A 24,795-nucleotide genomic window follows, 5' to 3' on the forward strand; every position below is an offset into this window, starting at 1 on the left:
TGGACATGGCCGCCAGGGCGCGGCCTAATGCAGGGGGCTTGATTGGGACCACAACACTCACCAAGTTCTTCTCGCTCTCTTGTTCCTCCTTTGCTCCACTACTCAGGGAGGATTTGTGAGGTGATATCCCCCCCCACCCCCCTTCTTGTTTTTTTTGGGTGTCCAGGCGCTTATCCAAAAGAATGGGATTAGCCTGGACCAATGCGAGAAGTCTCTCCATTTTTTACAAATGACATGACTGTCTCCTTCTGTGTCCTGTCCCAGAGTCCTCCCACAGCTTATGTTCTTCCTGGATACAGGACGTATATCCGGCAGTATATGGTGTATACGGTGTTACCGTACACTTATGTGGGTTATACGGACGCAAATTCATGCAAAAATAGGACTTTCTCTATCATTTTTTATGTCTCAATATGCACAATATGGCCATTCAATGGACGGTCGTTTTCACACGTATGACTTACAGAAACACCCAAAATACAAATTATGTATTTTGCCCCTGGTCACCCCTATTTTTTTTTTTTACTATACTGGTGTCCAAACAGCAAAACCAGTGAAGGCTCATGTGGAATAATAACCCCATCCCACGCAATACAATGATCATTTTTGCCTTTGGTCTCCTGGATGAATATTTAGCCATGACCACATTTTATGGAAGCTGAAACCTCAAGTAACAAAAGTATTTACTAGACTCCGCACCCTCAGACATCCTTATAAAAGACCATTTTATTCCTAAGGTAATTCATCCTCTTGCTGTAAATATTTCAAAACATCATAAAACATGGTACAAATAGTTACATTTACATAACCTATATTTGATGTCTGGTAGGGACAGGCTATGGCTATTGTCTACGTTGGGGGAAAAATCTCACTATAGTGGCTACAGTGGGGGCGGACCCTGACTATATTAGCTACAGTGGGGGCGGACCCTGACTAGTGGTGTCAGCAATGTGGGGTCACTGTGATTTGGCTACAGAACCCTGTAAATTATGGGGGTCTCAATTTATTTTGGGAGCATTATATATTATTATGATGATTTCTATATAATAATCATCATGGGGAGGTCAGTTGTGGTGTGAGGAGTATATATAAGATGAGGATAAAGTGAAGCAGTACTACAAGTGAAGCAAAAGTTTTGTATCACTACAGCAATAGTTACAGCAAAGTTTCACATTCTCAATGTATGGCAACTATAACTAACTATTGCTGTGTTTGTATAAAAACTTTTTCTTTACTTAGAGCGCTGCTTCACCTTGGACTTTATTCACATTGATGGGTAAGACCCAGTGGCGTAACTAGAAGCTGATGGGCCCCAGTGCAAAGACTGTGCCAGGCCCCCAAATATAATGTATGGTTTATAGTGATAGTCTCAAATAGGAAAGTGACACCATAAGGGCCCCCTAAATGTCTTGGGCCTGGGTGTGACCGCAACCTCTACACCCCCGCAAGCTACGCCCCTGGTAAGACCTGACTGCACTTATGAAAGTTGCGCCTGACTTTTATACTTATGTCACAACCTGGCATAGAATAAACGCTGTGCAGCACCCTGCCCAATACATCAAGAGGCGGAATCCTCTGGATCTATTGCGCTGTGAAAATGTATGCCAGCGGGCATTTCATACACCTTCGCACGAGAGCAGACGTATGATAAATTTCCCCCATATGTCAGTGAGTTAATACAATGTCAGAAGCCAGATGAAAATGTATATACACCATGTACTGATAATGTTACCACATTGTCACCCCACAGAACTAGATTGGTCATAATGTGTCTGCTTAGAGAGTCCCTGCCCACACTGTGGGATTTTGCACTGAGCAGCCTAGGGAGTGATAGGAGCTAAAACAGCAATAACAGTAAAGTAAGGGGTTAAAATGACCTTTATTGCATTAACAATCACTCGGGGATTGAAATCTAAAAATGTTCTTTTATGAGAAAACCCCTTTAACACATAATTTACATTGTATTTACATCGTGTTAACAATATGTTTACATAAAATCAATATAAACGCCACTCAAATGCTGCGGGTGACGCGGGCTCAGTGTTGGCCAGCGCCAGATCTGAAATAGCTCTGGAGAACATCTTCAAGGGAAAAAATTTCTGTTGTAGTGTTTACAGACTTATTCAAGAACTGTCTGGCTTCTGCAATTGCAAACCAATTAAATTTTCTCACCAAATATTAAATTCTGTTTTCCTACTGTACCAAATCACGCAATAAATAGCTCATTCATTATTTTTAAAAAAATCCTACAATGTCTTTTGATTTTATATTAGATTTTGTATCTGAAGCTCACATACTAGGATTGCGCCAATATGATATCTGGAAAAGTATCCCAATACTCCATACCGATACTTTTCACAAAAAGAAAAAAAAACGTTTTCCGAATTCAAAGTGGGACATTTATGAATTTTGGTCTGTGTTTTTGGTGCACGAATCGTGCTTCAATTTTTTAATGGGATGTAAGATTGTGGCGATTATGGGGTTAATGAATGGACGCACAACAGGAAACGTGAAGACCTGAACATTACGACTGGGTGAAAGTGAAAAGTACATAACAGTAAACTGCTCATTGTTGACGAGTTACTCATTGACTAATTGAATACATATTGAAAGTATTGGATTTCTAGAACTTTTTAAATATGTTTATTATTGAACCTCCTCCTCCTCCTCTTCCCAATATAAAGCCACCAAATGCATCACTACCAACAGCACCACAACACGCGAGTAGAATTGGGACCTACCATGGCTAATCTGCTCCCATCCACAGCGGATTCTGTCTCCATTGCTCTGGCGCTGGGCACATTACTCATATTCCTGTTACACTTTATCACTAGGAATAAGAAGTCTCCATATAACTTACCTCCAGGTCCAACCCCACTGCCTCTCATAGGAAACCTGCACTTACTGGACATTAGGAGGCCGGACCTCTCTCTGATGAAGGTAAACCTAAAGCCTTGTAAAATATCAAGAATGGTTTTTATTCATATACTAGCTGTAGCTCCCTGCGTTGCCCGGGATAGTAAATAACTGCTCTTAGCCGTAACAAAATAGAATGGGTTAACAAAAAATATTTTATGTGTATCTATAGACTGTCTCTGACCGTCTCTGTCACTAACCATCCTTTTTTTATAAACTTTTTTGACCATGTCTGTCGCCGGCACTCTCATCCCTGGGACTGTCTGTCGCTGGCACTCTCACAAAGAGCTGGCTCATTTGTGTGAACGACGGCCGATGGCTAACTAAACCCTGCCCCTGCTGGATCTAATGAATCCAAAGGGTGTGACGGGGCTTATATAACATAGCCATGAAGAGGCTGTGTATGAAATAACGGTGAGGGGGCTCGTTGGTAAGATAAACTAGGGAACTGAGGCTCTGTCACCCAGGGGCCTACAGAAACCTGGAGCCGACCCTTAGCTATAACATACCAAGTGAGTTGTGGATGAGTTTTTGACTGGGTCCTCATCACATGAACTTATTTCACAAAAAAGGCCTATATGGCCTCACAAAAGACCCATTGGTCAAGGGATAGGGAGATAGTAGATTTTTCCCATTAAAAGCGTAAATCTTTATTTCAATTAGTTAAAATTGTGTTTCTTGACACTACCAGAAAGTTTAAAAATCTACAGTCAGAAGGGGTTGATATTTCTCAGTGTCGTTCTAAGCTATAGCGGCAAAGGTCTTCTGTATTTTTTATATTTTATATTATTTTAGTAGAGGTGGCTACTCAGGGCTTGTAGCTCCTATATTTTTTCAACTATCCCAAGTGTGTTCATGGGATCTATGGATGGGTCACCTTGGATCGGTATAGCTCCAGAGAAGTGGAGTGGACTGTATAGTGCTCATACGTTTATTATTATACTGTGCTTGCAACTACTAGGTGTCCCACTCAGGCTCTCACTCTAGTTGTCCATAGTATGTCAAAATTGTATTGTTGCAACTTTGTTGCTAAATACTAGTGTCCTTCATTGGTAATCTATTTGGTTAGGTCCCTCTATCATACCACTATTCCTCTTTTGGAGATATTTCATTGATATCCATTCATCCATATAGCCACTCTACATCCATTTGTAGTCTACTACATTCACATACACTCTTTGGTACTGCCGCTAATCTTCTAGCTCCAATTCAAACCCTCTGTTCTGCTAAATAAAACCTAACTAAACACTACAGCCCCCCCGACATGTTTCGCCACATCCGTGGCGTCCTCAGGGGTGCCGGGGCTAAGTGTGCGATCTCTCAGTCCATCACTGCTATTTAAGACCTCTGTTTGTGACGTGGTGAGTGACGTCTTCCGCTAGAGAGTGCGTATCTGATTGGGTCCTAGTATTCGTGGCCAATTGGTTTGCGTCCCTCTCAATCAAAGACCGCGCATGCGGGAATACTTGCATCTGGGAGGGTACCGAAACGGGTATGCTCATATTCGCGCATGCGCCCTAACTCGAAGTGTTAGCATCATACGCGCATGCGCGTGGACTTAGAGCGATTCCCATCGATTCGAGTGTGCAGGTGGCATTCCCACCATTCCTGCTTTCCCACTCCAGGTATCAAACTCTAGTTTATATGCTCATATGTCACTCAACAGTCTATGTGAATACTGTAGTAGGACTGTAATAGATACAAGATAGTGTCAATCTGTCGTTGTTACAATTATTTAACATAATATGGTAAGTATGTGTTTTATTTTGACAATCATTCTAGAACCTCTATCCAATTGTTCAAGGTAAAAGATGCTACAGGAAGGCGGCGTAAGTGAAGCCTTCATTTAGTCCCTTTGGGCTAAGGCACCCAAGTCTCTCTATCCAACGCGCTTCAAGTTGTAATAGTTTTTTATCAGTGTTCCCCTTACGGGGTCCTGGTTTTATTTGGTCTATAGCCCAGAATCTTAGGTGCTCCATTTGACCTTCGTGGCACACTTTGACGTGTTTTGCTAACGAAGTTTCCTTATCAGTACGTATTGTACTCAGATGGGAAGATATCCGTCTCCTAAGCTCTTGAGTCGTTTTCCCGACATATATTTTAGGGCACGAGCATTGGGCAATGTAGATAACACAAGTGCTCCGACAGTTGTAAAATTTTTGAATGGAGAACATTCTTCCATTAGCTTCAAACTTTTTCGTTCGTACCATGTATCTACAAAAACTGCAATCCCCACATGGGTATGAGCCCAAGACTGGGGTAGATAGCCAGGTCTTTTTTTCTAAGGGTTTTACTTGAAAGTGGCTATGTACCAGTCTCTCTCGTATGTTTCTACCACGTCTGAAAGTAATGGATGGTTTATTTCCTATAACTTCAGCTAACTCACCATCTGTCTGGAGTAACGGCCAAAATTTATTGAGAATTGTCTTGATATCCTCAGCATACGCATCGTAGGTGCCAATGCACCTTACAATTTTTTTATCTTGTTTTTCATCATTGTTGATCCCTCTGTTGATAAGGGTTTCTCTGTCGGTCATCTTAGCTCGTTTGTATGCCCGTTTCAGAACCCTTTTTGGATAGCCTCTATCCTTAAATCGTTTTTGTAAGGTCTTACATTCTTTTTCAAAGGCGTTTTCGTCCGAACAGTTCCTCCTCGCTCTTAAGTATTGCCCAATTGGGATACCTTGTCTTAGTGTTTTTGGGTGCCAGCTCTCCCATTGGAGTAGGCTATTTGTGGAAGTGGTTTTCCGGAAGACAGTGGACCCTACCATCCCTTTAGTGTCAATGTGTAGTGTGAGGTCCAGGAAATTAATTGTGACCGGGTGAATTTCTGGAGTAAATTTCATACCGATTATATTGTGATTAAGGGTCTTAACAAACTCATCGAAGATGTCCTCACCCCCATGCCAGAGGATGAGGACATCATCAATATATCTGCCCCAGAAGATGAAGGGCACCGCCATGGGTACTATTTGTGCACCCACTTTTGCTAATCTTTTTTTAGGGTGGTGGGAAGCAACACAAGTCTTCAGTGATAATTTGACTCAATTCACAGACCACATTCTTTTCTGGGGCAGATATATTGATGATGTCCTCATCCTCTGGCATGGGGGTGAGGACATCTTCGATGAGTTTGTTAAGACCCTTAATCACAATATAATCGGTATGAAATTTACTCCAGAAATTCACCCGGTCACAATTAATTTCCTGGACCTCACACTACACATTGACACTAAAGGGATGGTAGGGTCCACTGTCTTCCGGAAAACCACTTCCACAAATAGCCTACTCCAATGGGAGAGCTGGCACCCAAAAACACTAAGACAAGGTATCCCAATTGGGCAATACTTAAGAGCGAGGAGGAACTGTTCGGACGAAAACGCCTTTGAAAAAGAATGTAAGACCTTACAAAAACGATTTAAGGATAGAGGCTATCCAAAAAGGGTTCTGAAACGGGCATACAAACGAGCTAAGATGACCGACAGAGAAACCCTTATCAACAGAGGGATCAACAATGATGAAAAACAAGATAAAAAAATTGTAAGGTGCATTGGCACCTACGATGCGTATGCTGAGGATATCAAGACAATTCTCAATAAATTTTGGCCGTTACTCCAGACAGATGGTGAGTTAGCTGAAGTTATAGGAAATAAACCATCCATTACTTTCAGACGTGGTAGAAACATACGAGAGAGACTGGTACATAGCCACTTTCAAGTAAAACCCTTAGAAAAAAAGACCTGGCTATCTACCCCAGTCTTGGGCTCATACCCATGTGGGGATTGCAGTTTTTGTAGATACATGGTACGAACGAAAAAGTTTGAAGCTAATGGAAGAATGTTCTCCATTCAAAAATTTTACAACTGTCGGAGCACTTGTGTTATCTACATTGCCCAATGCTCGTGCCCTAAAATATATGTCGGGAAAACGACTCAAGAGCTTAGGAGACGGATATCTTCCCATCTGAGTACAATACGTACTGATAAGGAAACTTCGTTAGCAAAACACGTCAAAGTGTGCCACGAAGGTCAAATGGAGCACCTAAGATTCTGGGCTATAGACCAAATAAAACCAGGACCCCGTAAGGGGAACACTGATAAAAAACTATTACAACTTGAAGCGCGTTGGATAGAGAGACTTGGGTGCCTTAGCCCAAAGGGACTAAATGAAGGCTTCACTTACGCCGCCTTCCTGTAGCATCTTTTACCTTGAACAATTGGATAGAGGTTCTAGAATGATTGTCAAAATAAAACACATACTTACCATATTATGTTAAATAATTGTAACAACGACAGATTGACACTATCTTGTATCTATTACAGTCCTACTACAGTATTCACATAGACTGTTGAGTGACATATGAGCATATAAACTAGAGTTTGATACCTGGAGTGGGAAAGCAGGAATGGTGGGAATGCCACCTGCACACTCGAATCGATGGGAATCGCTCTAAGTCCACGCGCATGCGCGTATGATGCTAACACTTCGAGTTAGGGCGCATGCGCGAATATGAGCATACCCGTTTCGGTACCCTCCCAGATGCAAGTATTCCCGCATGCGCGGTCTTTGATTGAGAGGGACGCAAACCAATTGGCCACGAATACTAGGACCCAATCAGATACGCACTCTCTAGCGGAAGACGTCACTCACCACGTCACAAACAGAGGTCTTAAATAGCAGTGATGGACTGAGAGATCGCACACTTAGCCCCGGCACCCCTGAGGACGCCACGGATGTGGCGAAACATGTCGGGGGGGCTGTAGTGTTTAGTTAGGTTTTATTTAGCAGAACAGAGGGTTTGAATTGGAGCTAGAAGATTAGCGGCAGTACCAAAGAGTGTATGTGAATGTAGTAGACTACAAATGGATGTAGAGTGGCTATATGGATGAATGGATATCAATGAAATATCTCCAAAAGAGGAATAGTGGTATGATAGAGGGACCTAACCAAATAGATTACCAATGAAGGACACTAGTATTTAGCAACAAAGTTGCAACAATACAATTTTGACATACTATGGACAACTAGAGTGAGAGCCTGAGTGGGACACCTAGTAGTTGCAAGCACAGTATAATAATAAACGTATGAGCACTATACAGTCCACTCCACTTCTCTGGAGCTATACCGATCCAAGGTGACCCATCCATAGATCCCATGAACACACTTGGGATAGTTGAAAAAATATAGGAGCTACAAGCCCTGAGTAGCCACCTCTACTAAAATAATATAAAATATAAAAAATACAGAAGACCTTTGCCGCTATAGCTTAGAACGACACTGAGAAATATCAACCCCTTCTGACTGTAGATTTTTAAACTTTCTGGTAGTGTCAAGAAACACAATTTTAACTAATTGAAATAAAGATTTACGCTTTTAATGGGAAAAATCTACTATCTCCCTATCCCTTGACCAATGGGTCTTTTGTGAGGCCATATAGGCCTTTTTTGTGAAATAAGACCCTTAGCTATACACTCACCGGCCACTTTATTAGGTACACCATGCTAGTAACGGGTTGGACCCCCTTTTGCCTTCAGAACTGCCTCAATTCTTCGTGGCATAGAATCAACAAGGTGCTGGAAGCTCCTCAGAGATTCTGGTCCATATTGACATGATGGCATCACACAGTTGCCGCAGATTTGTCGGCTGCACATCCATGATGCGAATCTCCCGTTCCACCACATCCCAAAGATGCTCTATTGGATTGAGATCTGGTGACTGTGGAGGCCATTTGAGTCCAGTGACCTCATTGTCATGTTCAAGAAACCAGTCTGAGATGATTCCAGCTTTATGACATGGCGCATTATCCTGCTGAAAGTAGCCATCAGATGTTGGGTACATTGTGGTCATAAAGGGATGGACATGGTCAGCAACAATACTCAGGTAGGCTGTGGCATTGCAACGATGCTCAATTGGTACCAAGGGGCCCAAAGAGTGGCAAGAAAATATTCCCCACACCATGACACCACCACCACCAGCCTGAACCGTTGATACAAGGCAGGATGGATCCATGCTTTCATGTTGTTGACGCCAAATTCTGACCCTACAGAAATCGAGACTCATCAGACCAGGCAACGTTTTTCCAATCTTCTACTGTCCAATTTCGATGAGCTTGTGCAAATTGTAGCCTCAGTTTCCTGTTCTTAGCTGAAAGGAGTGGCACCCGGTGTGGTCTTCTGCTGCTGTAGCCCATCTGCCTCAAAGTTCGATTGAGTCACTGTTGCCTTTCTATCAGCTCGAACCAGTCTGCCCATTCTCCTCTGACCTCTGGCATCAACAAGGCATTTCCGCCCACAGAACTGCCACTCACTGGATGTTTTTTCTTTTTCGGACCATTCTCTGTAAACCCTAGAGATGGTTGTGCGTGAAAATCCCAGTAGATCAGCAGTTTCTGAAATACTCAGGCCAGCCCTTCTGGCACCAACAACCTTGCCACGTTCAAAGGCCTCAAATCACCTTTCTTCCCCATACTGATGCTCGGTTTGAACTGCAGGAGATTGTCTTGACCATGTCTACATGCCTAAATGCACTGAGTTGCCGCCATGTGATTGGCTGATTAGAAATTAAGTGTTAAGGAGCAGTTGGACAGGTGTACCTAATAAAGTGGCCGGTGAGTGTATATGAGTCTTGAAGCAATAATCTGCTGCTTTATACTTTCACCTTTTTAGCTTTCAGAGACCTATGGTCCAATATTCACCATTCACCTGGGCATGAATAAGGCCGTGGTCCTTGCTGGAGCGGAGACTGTAAAAGACGCCCTTGTGGAGAGCGCAGACATGTTCTCAGACAGATCTGTGTTCCCCATATTTCATGCCATCCAAAGAGGAAACGGTAAAGAATATTGCCTGATTTCATTCTTTCTCATTGTATAAAAATTTCCACCTTAGATCACTCTGTGATTACATTAGGGTAGGATGAGGGGATTTCTATATACATTCAGGAGGAGACCCATCGCAGGAAACCTAAAGGGATCTCTCAAGTTATCCCCCCGTCCACAGGATAACAAGCTGATCAGTGAGGGTCCAACTGCTGGGACCTCCATGATTTCGAGAACAGGACCCCCTGTAATCCAGAGCATGAGCGTCCTGATCTCACTGACGGGTGGAGCTTTAAGGTTCTCCGGCGCTACCGTTTACCAAAGATATCATAGTGCTGTGCTCTGCAATTTAGGAAATTTCAACAATTTCCTGGAGCAGCAGGACACACGCTCGTTGTGTCACGAGAACAGAACCCCTTGCAATCCGGAGTATGAGGGTCCTGAGCTTTTACCCAGGGTCCTGGGTGGAGCTTTAGGTATCTTCAGTACTACCATTTACTGAAGATATCATAGTGCTGTGCTCTGCAATTTGGAGCAGCAGGACACATGCTTGGTGTCACAAGAAAAGGGCCCCTTGTAATCTAGAGCATAAGGGTCCTGATCTCACTGATGGGTGGAGCCTTAAGTATCTCCAGCACTACTATTCACCTAATATATCATACTGCTGTGCTCTGCAATTTAGGAAATTTCGACAATTTCCTGGAGCAGCAGGACATATGCCCATTGTGTCACTTTACCCATTAGTTAAAATGGAACCCCCAATCTACACATTGCAAGGTAATTTAAAGTGGGCTGGGAAAAAAAAAAACTATAAAAGTGGCCCCGTTCTGTGGGCGGAGTCAAAACAAGTACCATGTGTTGTGGGTGATGTTACTAAACTCCACACAAACTGTTGATACCCTGTTTGCCCTAAAATAAGACATCCCCCTAAAATAAGACCTTGTACAATTTTGTTCAGGCTTAGAAATATAAGACATCCCCTGAAATTAAGACCTAATGCCTCTTTAGGAGCAAAATTTAATATAAGACACTGTCTTATTTTGGGGGAAACAGGGTAGATGGTCTAAATCAACATGTACAGCACATAATGATACTCATACTTCCTCCGTTATACAGGAATAACACGTCTTTTTTAAAAGAACACAACTTAATACTGCCTTACATGTACACAAAAGAAATACTACTACAATACCTTCTCCGATAAATAACAATTTAACTACTATAATACTGCCCATAAATATAATTTGATATAATACTGCTTTTTATGCACAAGAATATAACTGTTATAATACTGCCCCCTATGTACAAGAATATACCTACTATAATACTGCCCCCTATGTACAAGAATATAACTACTATAATACTGCCCCCTATGTACAAGAATATAACTACTATAATAATGCCCCCTATGTACAAGAATATACCTACTATAATACTGCCCCCTATGTACAAGAATATAACTACTATAATACTGCCCCCTATGTACAAGAATATACCTACTATAATACTGCCCCTATGTACAGGAATATAACTACTATGATACTGCTCCCTATGTACAAGAATATACCTACTATAATACTGCCCCTATGTACAGGAATATAACTACTATAATTCTGCCCCCCATGTACAGGAATATAACTACTATAATACTTCCCCTATGTACAAATATATAGCTACTATAATACTGCCCCCTATGTACAAGAATATAACTACTATAATACTGCCCCCTATGTACAAGAATATAACTACTATAATAATGCCCCCTATGTACAAGAATATAACTATAATACTGCCCCCTATGTACAAAAATATAACTACTATAATACTGCCCCCTATGTACAAAAATATAACTACTATAATACTGCCCCTATGTACAAGAATATAACTACTATAATACTGCCCCCTATGTACAAGAATATAACTACTATAATAATGCCCCCTATGTACAAGAATATAACTATAATACTGCCCCCTATGTACAAGAATATAACTACTATACTACTGCCCCCTATGTACAAGAATATAACTACTACAATACTGCCCCCTATGTACAAGAATATAACTACTATAATACTGCCCCCTATGTACAAGAATATAACTACTATAATACTGCCCCCTATGTACAGGAATATAACTACTATAATACTGCCCCCTATGTACAAGAATATAACTACTATAATACTGCCCCCTATGTACAAGAATATAACTACAATAATACTGCCCCTATGTACAAGAATATAACTACTATAATACTTCCCCCCAAGTACAGGAATATAATTACTATAATACTGCCCTTATGTACAGGAATATAACTACTATAATACTGCCCCCTATGTACAAGAATATAACTACTATAATACTTCCCCCTATGTACAAGAATATAACTACTATAATACTTCCCGCTATGTACAAGAATATAACTACTATAATACTGCCCCCTATGTACAAGAATATAACTACTATAATACTGCCCCCTATGTACAAGAATATAACTACTATAATACTGCTCCCTATGTACAAGAATGTAACTACTATAATACTGCCCCCTATGTACAAGAATATAACTACTATAATACTGCCCCCTATGTACAAGAATATAACTACTATAATACTGCCCCCTATGTACAGGAATATAACTACTATTACAATGCCATATAAGACCACCTGTATATAGACAGTCAGCCCTTGTATATAGACAGCCTGCCCCCCCTTGGTATACAGCCAGTCAGCCCCCTGTATATAGCCAGCCTATCCACCCAGTATACAGCCAGCCAAATCCCCCAGGATACAACCAGCCAGTCCCCCCAGTGTAAAGCCAGCCCGCTCCCCCATTATACAGCCAGCCCCTCCTCAGTATACAGCCAGTCTGCCCCCCTCAGTATACAGCCAGCCTGCCTGCCCCCCCTCAGTATACAGCCAGCCTGCCACCCCCCCCCTCTTCCTCAGTATACAGACTCTCAGAAAGGCCCCGCACCAGTCCCAGAGGAGTTGGCCCACTGGGATTCCCCCGGTGGGCTTAATGGCCAGTCCGCCCCTGAATCCAGCAATATGTTTGGATTAGGGCAGCTGAACCCAATCATTGAGTCCGCTCACCTCTAGTCACTGCTGTAGCTTCTGGATGCAACCAGAGACCGGTGGTGATGGCAGCCACCATTTGCTATGAAAATATATACAAATATCATCACAAAAATTGTAACTATCAATCCTACTTTTTCTAAGTGTGTTTTTTTCATCAGGAGAATCGTGGAGGGTGACAAGACGTTTTACAACTTCTACTTTGAGGAACCTGGGCATGGGCAAGAAACACATAGAAGACAAAATCATAGAGGAACTGCAATATCTCACAGACAAGATTGAGTCTTATGCCGGTAATAACATTATTTTTATTTATAGGCTTGGATTAAAACTATATGTATCAATCTGGATAAAAATACTGAAAATTTACCATAAGGACAAGTTATTAGAGTTTTGGGGGCTAACAACCCACACACACCAGAGAATGGGACAGGAAGCAGACAGCTCCAGTCTCAGGGTAGTGGCTAAATGGAATCACTGCAGCTTATTTCTGATTCAAATCATCTGCAGTAACCAGGTCTGACCACTACACAGAGAATGGCGCTGTCTGCTTGCTGTTCCATTCTGAGCTGATCTATGTGGGTGCTGGGTGTTGGATTCAAATATGAAAAACCTATTCTTTGAATTTGTCACCAATATTTTAGGCCTGGAAATCCCCTTTAAGATGGTAGGACCATTCTGCATATTCCATGTACTCTCTTTTCTGTAGGTCAGCCGTTTAAACTGAGGGAGTTTGCCTGTGCCCCCACAAATATTACCTTTGCCATGTTATTTGGCAACAGGTTTGACTACAATGATCCGGTCTACCTGCAACTGCTGGAACTGATTGACGATATTGTTGTTTTGCTTGGATCACCTTACTTACAGGTAGGTAAACTCATGTTACATACACATCTGAATTCTGAGACTCCCCCAACGATCACAAAAATAGGGTTCCCATTGCCCCTCATTGATGCGGTGGCAGCTATACGAGTGCTGGAGTCAAATCTCTTAATGAATTACTACATATAGGACGTGACCTATATAATCAGCGCCTAACAGGAAAGTGCTTTGTTTTTCAGATGTTTAACCTCTATCCATCCCTTGGAATATTCCTAAAGACTCACAAGATAATACTGGAAAAAATTGACAAGATCCGCAATGTGCTAAAAGCAGATATGCAAGGAAAAAGGCAGAAAGTAGACGTCAACTTCCCAGACTCCCTCATTGAAACAATGGTTGCCAAGTAAGAAGAGGTAACGATAGAATCTGTCCTCTCAGCTGGGTCATTCTATCTTATCCTTTATCTAATTTAGTTTGCAGAAAGTACAGTGCCCCTTAAAGGACATCTACCACCAGGATGAAGGACTGTAAACCAAGCACACTGACATACTGGTGCGTGCCCCCTCTGGCAGGATCTGCTCTTCTTTTAGCTTAACACCTATGGAGCCTGGAGCCTCTCAGGCTTATTTGCATAATTTTAAAAGCCTTTAAAAAATAAAAATAAAAAAAAACAGTGCATAAGAAGCTAAAAGAAGATAGCTTTACAATACTTCATCCTGGTAGTAGATTTCCTTTGCCAGAAAGAACCTATACAAATGGTGCCTGTACCCCTATTAAAGTGCAGAATACCCATGAAACTCAAGGTCTACAAAACCTCCATAACCAGGGGAAGCCACAGACCCCATAGAAAGTTTCCCATGAGAAAACCTTCCATAGATAGGTACCTTCATTAAGACTGCTGACCAGAAATAGCCAATAACACAACAGTACCTGCTATGGAGGACACCCATATACACTATATACCAGAGCACCCCCATAACTACTGCCTGCTGGAGAGTGCTCCCCATATATGCTGTCTTTTAGGTGGGATCTCACTATATATTCTGCCTATCAGAAGGTTCTCCCTATACATTCACTACCTATTAGAGGGTAGCCCCTATATATTCTGCCTACCAGAGAGTATCCCCATATATACCACCTACCAGAGAGTACCTCTTATATATACTGCATATACTCATATACACTGGTGATTGCTAAATATACATCTGGCTTTGTGAAAGCTGAGTGACCAATATGAAAGAAAAACTTCCATAACCAATTTTACAATTGATCCTAGGAACGGGCAAACAAAGCTTCAGTCTTCCATGACGATAACATCATAGCTACAGTACTAGACCTGGTTATGGCCGGCACAGAGACCACCGCTACAGCACTGCAATGGGGGATTCTGCTGATGATGAAGTATCCCCAAGTGCAGAGTAAGTTCAATCATCTAAAAAAAAGTTCCAAAATTTTAAAAGACGATATAGAGACTCTGAAAACTGATACCAGATCTCCCGACTAAATCAATCTAACCCGTGTTTTATATACTGACAGATAAAGTTCAAAGAGAAATCCTCTCCGTTCTGCTATCGGGACGTCTCCCAATATACGAGGATAGAAATGCTATGCCCTATACCCACGCCGTGGTACATGAAGTTCAGAGATTTGCCAGTGTGATTCCATTCCTTCCACATGCCACGACTACAGACACTTATTTCAAAGGTTTCCATATCCCCAAGGTGAGAGAATTTGGTAACATAAACTGGGGACGTCTGGGGGGGCGTGGCCAAATGCCGAGCTAGGAGGACGCATACCGGCGAGCTCCCGGGATCCTGACCTCCATCCTGACAATTGGATAGCCATCCGTGGCTGTACTCACCTGGGCACCTGGCACAGTCTTCCCTGGCACCTGAGGGACGGAGTGGCACCTGCCGTTTGGAGCTCCAGCTGTGACGGGGTGACAGGCCCGGAGTCCGGATGCCGTTCCAGAGGTCGGGGAGCACGTGAGGCTGAACCCTGCCGCTGCCTGTGCCTGCGCCCCTGCAATCCAGGTCCCGGTGCTGGCGTTTGGTGCGTTGTCGGGCCTCCCGTCCGGGACTTGGGGCGGCCTCGGTTGTGTGGCGCGTGCTACACGTGGCGCGCCGGCGCCATTGCAGATTTGGCGCGCCTCCTCCTCCTGCTCTACAGGCGCTGCCTGAGCGTCTGCGCCTCCTTCCGGGACCCGGCGGCAGGTGAAGTGTCGGTCCTTTGGCCCGGGATTGAAGGCGGCCGCTGCTCTGCTGCGTGGAGTGTGCGGCAAGTGGCGCGCCGGCGCCATTGTGGAGTGGGCACACTTCCTCCCCCTGCCTTCCAGGCGCTGCCGCCATCCGATACTCTGAGGGAAAGCTCAAGGTCCACTGCCTCGGGGTCCTCTCTCACTGGAGCAGCTGCTGCTGAGAGGTAGGCTGCCTGTCTGCTCCCCTGGCCACAGAGCCTCTCCTGACATAACCCATTCTTGTCAGGTCAGAAGAGAACTCCCTGACCCCCCCCCTGTCCTCATCACTATCTGGCACTGAAGGGGTTACTTCTACTTCCACTATACTAAAGAAAACTCAGTTTTAGACCTTCTGCCGCCTACCCTGTTGAGTCCTTAGTGACGGTCTGATTCAATCCTCCTTGAAAGCTTACTGGGATACTGGTGCTGTATGCTTGTAATTCACACAGATACTATAATGGGCAACAGGAGGAGAACAGCTAAACAAAGTAAGGCGCCATCAGGAGCCTCCGCGCCGCCATCCGATGACGAATCTGTTCCTGGAGACCCCCTGTACCATTCCCTGGACCCCCTGGATAACCAGGCTTGCTCCACCTCACAAGCTGTTTTAGCACAAATACAATCTAATGCGGCAAGGAAGTTGGGCAGGTTTTCACGTGCTCAGCCTAGCTCTCCTCAAGGGTCTCCTGGTCCCTCACCCTCCATGTTTGATGGTTCTCAGAGCCCATTGCAACCTGACGATCCGGAGGACATCCCTATGGACCCATCTGATGTGCTCGATAAGAAATTTGCTGAGGTGTTAGCGGCCATTAACTCCTGCCAATCTAAGCTAGTTAACAAGGTGGATGAACTCCGCCAGGACTTTGTCATCCTGAGACATGACGTCCATAAAGCTAAGGAGCGGATAACCGAGACGGAGCGCCGCATTTCTGATGTTGAAGATGTCCAGAGACCAATGCCCGCTCAGATTACTGATTTACAACGTCAGATGGCTGCCGCCGCAGACAGGGCGGATGACTTTGAGAATCGCCTAAGGCGCAACAATATAAGAGTTGTTGGTCTCCCCGAGAAAGCTGAGGGTCACGATCCAGTTGCCTTTTTTGAAAAATGGATGAAGGACTTGCTTCCTGCAGAGACTTTCTCCCAGTTTTTCACGGTAGAAAGGGCCCATAGAGTCCCATCTCGCCCTGGCCCTCCGGGGGGAAATCCTAGGCCTTTCCTGGTCAGATTGCTACATTTTAGGGATAGGGACGCAATCCTGCGAGCGGTTAGAGGCAAAGGGGAGATCCTCTTAGGTAATAGCAGAATAGCATTTTACCCCGATTTTTCTGCTGCGGTGCGGAAGCAGCGCACTCATTTTAATGAGGTTCGTAGTCGTCTAAGGGATAAGGGGTACAAATACTCGATGATTTTCCCTGCACGTCTCCGTGTGATAGATGGTCAGAGGACCCGGTTTTTCACCTCCCCGTCCGAAGCCATGCACAGGGTGGACTCAGCACCTAGGGCTCCTGGAAGTGCTAGGGCAGCCCCTCCTCCCTGACCAGGGGCTGGAGTGTACTCAAAGTTTTCCCTCTTAGTCAAGAGGACCTGCGTGTCATAACTGGGGTTCTAGTTCTAATATAGCTATGCAGATATGTCACACAATACTTCAGGGTGGGTGCCTCCGCCCCCCCCCCCCCCTTAGTAAATTGTTGGGATATTCCCTCTATACTGTGCTTCAGCGATAGGTGCTATCCATCATTTACTTCCTATTCCCCTAACTGTAGGGGTCAGGCTCCCGGGATAAGCAGTTTTTGGGTTTATCCTAGTTAGGGACCACAGTTCCTGGTAGTTAGATAGTTCGAGGGTATAGGTCTGCACTTAAGTTGTTAGAGTGTTAGACAGGGGGTTGTTTCTAATGTATAATTGGGATACAGGTTTGCATGTGTTAATGCTTTCTTATGTGTTTATTGTGGTAAAGTTGGGTGTGTGTGTGTGCGCATGGTTGTTTGTGTCTATGTCCTCTCCACTTCTCTTTGCAGGTTCCAATTCTCCAACCCTCCAGCCAGACCCATATCCCCCCTCATTTTTTTTATGGCGCCAATTAAAGTAATGAGCTGGAACGTTAGAGGGCTAAATTCTAAATTTAAAAGAGCTATAATTTTGGATACCATTAAAAAACAGTCTCCTCATATAGTCTGTATACAGGAGACGCACCTTACAGGACAAAAAATTCTATCACTAAAACGTGCCTGGGTAGCTAGGGGTTACCACTCCTCATACTCAGTGTATGCAAGAGGTGTCTCTATACTTGTATCTAAATCCCTTCCAATAGAGGTGTTACAGGTGGCCATTGACCATTTTGGCCGCTTTGTCGTATTGCATTGCTCCTTATGGGGGTCCTCCTTCACCATTGCCTCAGTGTACGTCCCTCCTCCTTTTGATACTGGTCCATTACAAGCACTGACAGATAAATTGGCAGCCATGCCCCCGGGTCCATTAATATGTATAGGGGATTTTAATGCGGTGCCTGATCCATCTCTGGATCGCACTAGTGGTGTAGACCCTGCATCAACTCGATTAAATGAATGGATAATGTCCCTTAGCCTGAAAGATCTCTGGAGGGGGAAATATCCTTTGGAAAAAGAGTATACCTTTTATTCCTCAGTGCACAGGACGTTTTCTCGAATAGACCTGGCGTAAGGCTCTCCTGACGTGCTCCCCATGGTTGACTCTATCTTCCACTGCCCCCGTAGTGTCTCGGACCACTCCGCTTTGTTTCTCACTCTACTGATTGGCCCTCCCTGTGATTCTCGAATTTGGCGCCTGCACCCTGCATGGCTCTCTTCCCCTACAGTGCAGATGAAAATGCAGACAGATCATAATGAATTTTGGGAAACACATCATGATCATCCAGACCCACTGCTACTATGGGACTCATACAAGTCCTCTACGAGGGGGGCGATCATCTCTGGGGTGGCGGGCATAGGAGGGTTTTGGGTGATAAGGAGAGAGGATTGACCTCTATACTACGGGATGCTGAAAAAAGATACCTAGAGAATCCCAGTGGGGACAATAAGAGGGCCTCGGCGCAGGTGCAGCGGGAACACCTTGCTCTGGCCAAAGAACGCACTAGCAAACGCCTTCTGGCTTCTGAAGCCTCAGTTTTTGAATTTGGGGACAAAAATGGTAAGTTACTTGCATACCTCTCCAGGGCGGAACGACCGTGTGCATCAGTCCCCTTTATAGCGGATGCGAATGGGGCCTTGGTACATGATCCTACCTCAATAAATAAGGTGTTTAAGGAATTTTATTCTTCCCTGTACAGTCCTAGCATATCTACCTCGGCTGCCGAAATGGATGCCTTTTTGGATGACCTTCCTCTGTGGCGCATAACACCTGCTCAATCACTAGAACTAGACTCCCCTATCTCAGCAGAGGAGGTGGAATTAGCTATTCAGTCTCTTCCGACAGGTAAGACACCTGGTTTAGACGGGTTGGGGGGAGAATGGTATAGGAGTAGATGTGAATTCTTGGCCCCTAAGCTGCTTGAAGTCTTTAACACAGCCTTGGAGCATGGCTCACTGCCTTCCTCTATGAGAGAAGCTTTAATAGTAGTTCTCCCGAAGCCCGGGAAAGACCCTTCTTTCCCTGACTCCTACCGACCTATTTCTCTCCTTAACACCGACGTAAAAATCCTAGCCAAAATCTTGTCAACAAGACTGAATAAGGTGATTCTGTCACTGGTGCATCCGGATCAGACGGGGTTCATGCCCGGCAGGGGAACGGATATTAATATTCAGAGATTATTCCTAAATATAGAAGCAGCTGCGGGCTCTCCTGATCCTGGCTTTGTTCTATCACTTGACAACTGCAAGGCCTTCGACTCTGTCGAGTGGCCATATCTATGGGCCATACTGGCTAAAATGAGAATAGGCCCTAGATTCCTGGCCCTTGTCCAGCTTCTATATCAGGGTCCGAAAGCCAGGGTCAGAACTAACCTGAATGTGTCTGCTCCCTTCCCCATGGGCCGGGGCACCAGGCAGGGCTGCCCGTTGTCCCCGTTACTTTTTGCATTGGCCATTGAGCCCCTTGCTGTGGCTATTCGCCTTTCCGATGACATTGTTGGATTGGTAAGAGGGACGATCATGGAGAAGGTTTCGCTATATGCGGACGACACCTTGGTATACCTGGGAGATGTGGGGGCTTCCCTAGTGTCCCTTCTTTCCCTAATTGACAGTTTTGGTTCCATCTCAGGCCTACGGGTAAATTGGGATAAGTCAGTCCTCTTCCCTTTATCTGGAAATACCAGTCTTAATCTATCTATCCCCCTGCAGGTAGTATCTAGCTTTAGATATCTTGGTGTTAGGGTGTCCCGCAGGGTCCAGGATTATGTTGCATTAAATATTGACCCCCTGATAACAGACACAGAGAAACGGTTGCAAGCATGGTCCTCATTACCCATATCCCTATATGGTCGCATAAATATTTTTAAAATGATTTATCTACCAAAATTCTTATATCTACTTCACTCCTGCCCGGTACTACTTCCCAAACTAATATTTAAACGTATAGACAGTATTTTAAGAACTTTTTATTGGCAAGGGACCAGCCCACGTTTTAGTCTGGCCGTGCTACAGGCTCCTAGATCCCGGGGTGGATTAGCGGCACCTGACCTATACCTTTACTATTTGGCATCCCAACTTGTCTACGCACAGTGGTGGATCGACATAGATAGGGGGAATGCAGCTACTGCTTTGGCAGGGTCTCTGATGGGGTCATATGAAGCTCTTACGAACCTTCTATATAGGTACAAATCCCCGGCCTCAATCCCAATTCCCTTGCGTACCGTAGCTGTATGCTGGAGAAGAGCCCAATTGCTAGTCAGCCCCTCCTCCCCCCCTCCAGTGTCTCCCAGATCTCCCATTTGGTTAAACCCTTGGTTTCCACACCTTCTCTCCCTACCTGGGTGGACGATGTGGGGGGCTGCAGGTGTCAAGTTCATGGGTCAATTGTTATCCTCGAACTCTGAGCTACTCTCTCTTAGTGAACTGCGGGAGAAATTTTCCCTGCCCCCCATGGCGTCCTTTCACTATTCCCAACTGAGGCACGCCTTTAAGGCCCAGTTTGGGTCCACTAAACTGTCCACTGAATTCACTAAACTGGAAACCCTGCTAGGAACCCCTGATCTATCAAAAACCCTCACACAAGTGTACACTGTTCTGCAAGCACAGGGAGTTAGACCATTTGATCGGGCTCAGGTGCGCTGGAAGGAGGATATCCCAGACCTCTCAGAAGAGGAATGGGGGGAAGTTGAGCACTCATACTTTGATTCAGTGGTGAGCGCTAGGGATTTCCTAGTACAAACAAAATTCCTTCACAGAATTTATTACACCCCGGTAAGACTTAATCGTATGGGGGCTAGACAGGACGATAACTGCTTCAGATGTCAGGGAGCCTGTGGTTCTTTCCTACACTGTGTATGGGCCTGTCCCAGGGTCAGTGCCTTTTGGACAGAAGTGCTAACCTTCCTCAACAGTCATTTTGGCTTTCCCCATATAGCCAAACCCAAGGTTTGCCTTTTGGGAATAATAAATGAGGTCATTGGTGGCCATTATGACAGGATCTTCTTTAGACTCGTTCTGTACTATGCGCGTAAGGTGGTGATTATGTCCTGAAAGGATTGTGACCCCCCTCCCCTGCAGAAATGGATAACGCTGGTCAATAAGGTTATCCCTATGTATTACTCTGTATACAATAACAGACAATGCCCTCAAAAATTTGAATTTATTTGGTCTAGATGGAACATGAACTCTAACACTACGGTGTAAAGATAGCAAGTATCAAAAACGAATTCCTTTGTCTGGCTCGAACCCCATGCGAAGAGGGTGGTGTATTGTGTTGTTAGTGTTTTGTCTTTGTGTGTCTGCATGAATGGGTGCCTGAATGTTTGTTCATTAAGTTCCGACTGCGGCGTTTACATGCTGTTTATGTACTGATGTGGTCATCTATTTCTGATACTAGAATGCCATTTGACCGATTGCGATATCTGCCTATGCTGTTTTGCTATCTTTAAGTATTACTACGCTGCGCCGTAGTCTAATGTTTTAAGGTGTTATTGTTGAATTTAAAAATGAAAAATTCATAAATAAAATCTTTTAAAAAAAAACTGGGGACGTCTCTGCTTTGGATACCAGGAGGGGGACAAACTCGACAGAAAAGCTGGAGATACTTTGGCAGCCTTTATACTAAGAAGCTGCGGTTCTGGTGGGTTTGGTGCCTGTAGATAAGCATTTTGGAGAAAGGCAAAATAACCCTGGATGTAGGTCCAAGCATTTAGGTTTTACAGGCAACAAAGGTTCATGCACCCAAGTTTTGGCACCGGTCCTCATGGAGAAAGGGCTGGAGGTAAATCTGGTTGTCATAATGAGACTTTACAAAATTAGCAAAGATGAAATCTTACTTTCACCAGTCCTCTCTAGTCCAAACGATATTTAGAATATATAATTGTTCTCACCAGTAATTTCAGTGTAAAAAAAGAACAATATCCCCATAGATTTTTAAAGGGTTATAAATAATGATCACCTATCCATAGATAGATGATTAGACAAGATGCAAACCAAAACACTCCCTCTGGATGCAAATAGTGTTTAATTGTTGAAAGTCCGGCAAAATGAATAAAAATCAATGACATTTTGGCCCAGTCAAGGTAAGTACGGGAGGTCTTAAGTGGGCAGCAGGCACAGAGTATGGACATCAATGTGTAGCATTTCTTGGACACGGTGTTGTAAATACTCTGTGCCTACTATTCTCTTGTAATCTACTTACCTTTGATATATGGCCTGAGCTTGACAAAGGTCCAAATTGGCAAAAACATTGTGTTTTCTTGTGGCAAATATGCCAACATTTGTGAAAATCATAAAGAAATTCTTCCCCGAGCCACTTCAAGATCCCAATTCTCCCCTAATTCCACCAGGATAGACATATGCAGCCATATAACACAATCACCCTGATAAAGTAACGTGTTCTAGAAGCGGAATTTTTGGCAGATGAAAAACTTGCTATAAATCTTCTCATTCCCAGGGAACCACTGTCCTCCCGCTGCTTACTTCTTCGCTGTACGACAAGCATCACTGGGAGACGCCTTTCCAGTTTAATCCCAACCATTTTTGACATTTTTGGATGCTGAGGGGAAATTTGTAACTAAAGAAGCTTTTGTGCCCTTCTCTGCAGGTATGGAACAACAAGCTGTGAGGAACCAGGATAAGCAATAGCGGAAAAGGAAAAATAGTGGGAAGGGATTATCACATGATCTCAATATTACTTGCCGTCTGACGCAGGTCCAACAATTTGGATCCCTGAGTATGAGATTCTGTTCCCCATTTCTGTTGGCATGCACCATGGTCACGTGTCCAGACATACAGGAGCTGGAGAGACATGAATAACACCATATAATACTTGGTAGCACATATGGACGTCTACCCTGAGATTTACTGATGGTAGACTGCCAGAACTTAGGGCTCATTCACATGAGCATAATGGGGACGACATGCGGCTACACCATTTGCAGCCGCATATCGGTCCCCATTGATGTCTATGGCGCCCGGTCACTATGCAGTGAGCACACGTAGCCTCACCACACTGTGACCGTGCACAGCGAAATACAGGGCATGTCCTATGCTTCAACGTGTTACGGCACCGGCCCTACGCTGCTCTATGGAGAGGGGAGGGGTAAGCAGCGCTCATTCCTCCTCTCCATAGGCCGCACAGGCAAATGTTCGTGTGAATGTTCCCTTACTTGCTCGTTCTTTTACCTAGAGGATAGCAACGTCTTTTTTATTGTCCTAAAAAGTCCTAATAAAAATATGCAGATGAGCCGGAGATGCTCCTGCCTATGCCACTGCAGCGCCTCTTGGCTCCACTGTGTGATTAGTCATACGTGCTCCCACACGTGTGCATTGTATTGTATATGCTGGGGAAAATATATCATCAATGACCCAATGTATTTCAAGAAGTGTCCCGTGTCATATGTAGGAAGGGGGTTTGGGTTTTATCATGGATTATGTACTGACATGTTTGGGTTTCTCTCCGCAGGACGCAGACTTTGCTTGGGAAGGAGCCTCGCCCAGATGGAGCTCTTTCTATTTTTCACAGGATTATTGCAGAAGTTCACAATAATCCCTCCACTCGGTATTGAGGACAGTCAAATAGACATCGATGCCGACCCATGTTTTACACTAAGGCCGAAGCCTCACCTTGAGTGTTGTGCTGTGGTGAAATAATTTGTCTATACTCACTTCCCGACAAACCTCCCAATTGCCCCAGATCTGGCGGTACAGTGCCATATTTTGGGGGGTCTTTCCCAACACAATGAGTGAGGGACCAGAGGGAGGTGGCACAATGTTGGGGAAGCAGAAAGAGGATGCCACAATATGATGCGGAGTAGTGGGGGCCACAATATAAGGGCTAGTAGTGGGGGTTTACAATGTCAGGGGGAGCAGAGGGGAGGTCACAATGTCAGGGGAAGAAGCCAGGAAAGGGACATTATACAGGGTTGGGTGTGACAAAAAGGGGGAATTATACAATGTGGGGGCATTAAGGTGGGATGAGGGGCATTGCTCATTGCTAAAAAATTATTTTATCACCATGCTATGTGTCACAAATTTGGAGGTCTGGACTTAATTTCTAAATTTAAAGAACACATTGGAATCTGACTCATGTAACCCCACAAAGATACAATATGAACCCAAATGTATAGCATTGGCACATTGCCAGCCATGTTGGATTATACAGACACATTGGAACCTCAATTCATTGTAAGTCATCACATAGTATCGATGACACAACCTCTGCCCCTGTAATATTCTTATAGGATGTGTTATTGTTTCATCAATGTTTAGTAATTCATTTTTGGGTTAGTAATAAGCTGCAGGAAACAAGTGTTATTATATAT

At 44.2% G+C, this 24,795-nt stretch overlaps 1 protein-coding gene across 1 annotated transcript; it reads left to right on the plus strand.

The window, feature by feature from the left end:
* The first annotated feature begins 2,742 nt into the window (after nucleotides 1–2,742).
* Nucleotides 2,743–24,505, plus strand: LOC140076135 (cytochrome P450 2W1-like). Its single transcript, XM_072122641.1, is given in 10 exon segments — nucleotides 2,743–2,940; nucleotides 9,582–9,744; nucleotides 12,949–13,098; nucleotides 13,515–13,672; nucleotides 13,867–14,040; nucleotides 14,904–15,045; nucleotides 15,164–15,348; nucleotides 22,926–23,009; nucleotides 23,012–23,075; nucleotides 23,937–24,505. Coding segments are annotated over 10 exon segments (1,506 nt in total). The 3' UTR covers nucleotides 24,125–24,505.
* The last annotated feature ends 290 nt before the right edge of the window (nucleotides 24,506–24,795 follow it).

Source organism: Engystomops pustulosus, chromosome 8, assembly GCF_040894005.1.
Source record: "Engystomops pustulosus chromosome 8, aEngPut4.maternal, whole genome shotgun sequence".
Lineage (NCBI taxonomy): Eukaryota > Metazoa > Chordata > Amphibia > Anura > Leptodactylidae > Engystomops > Engystomops pustulosus.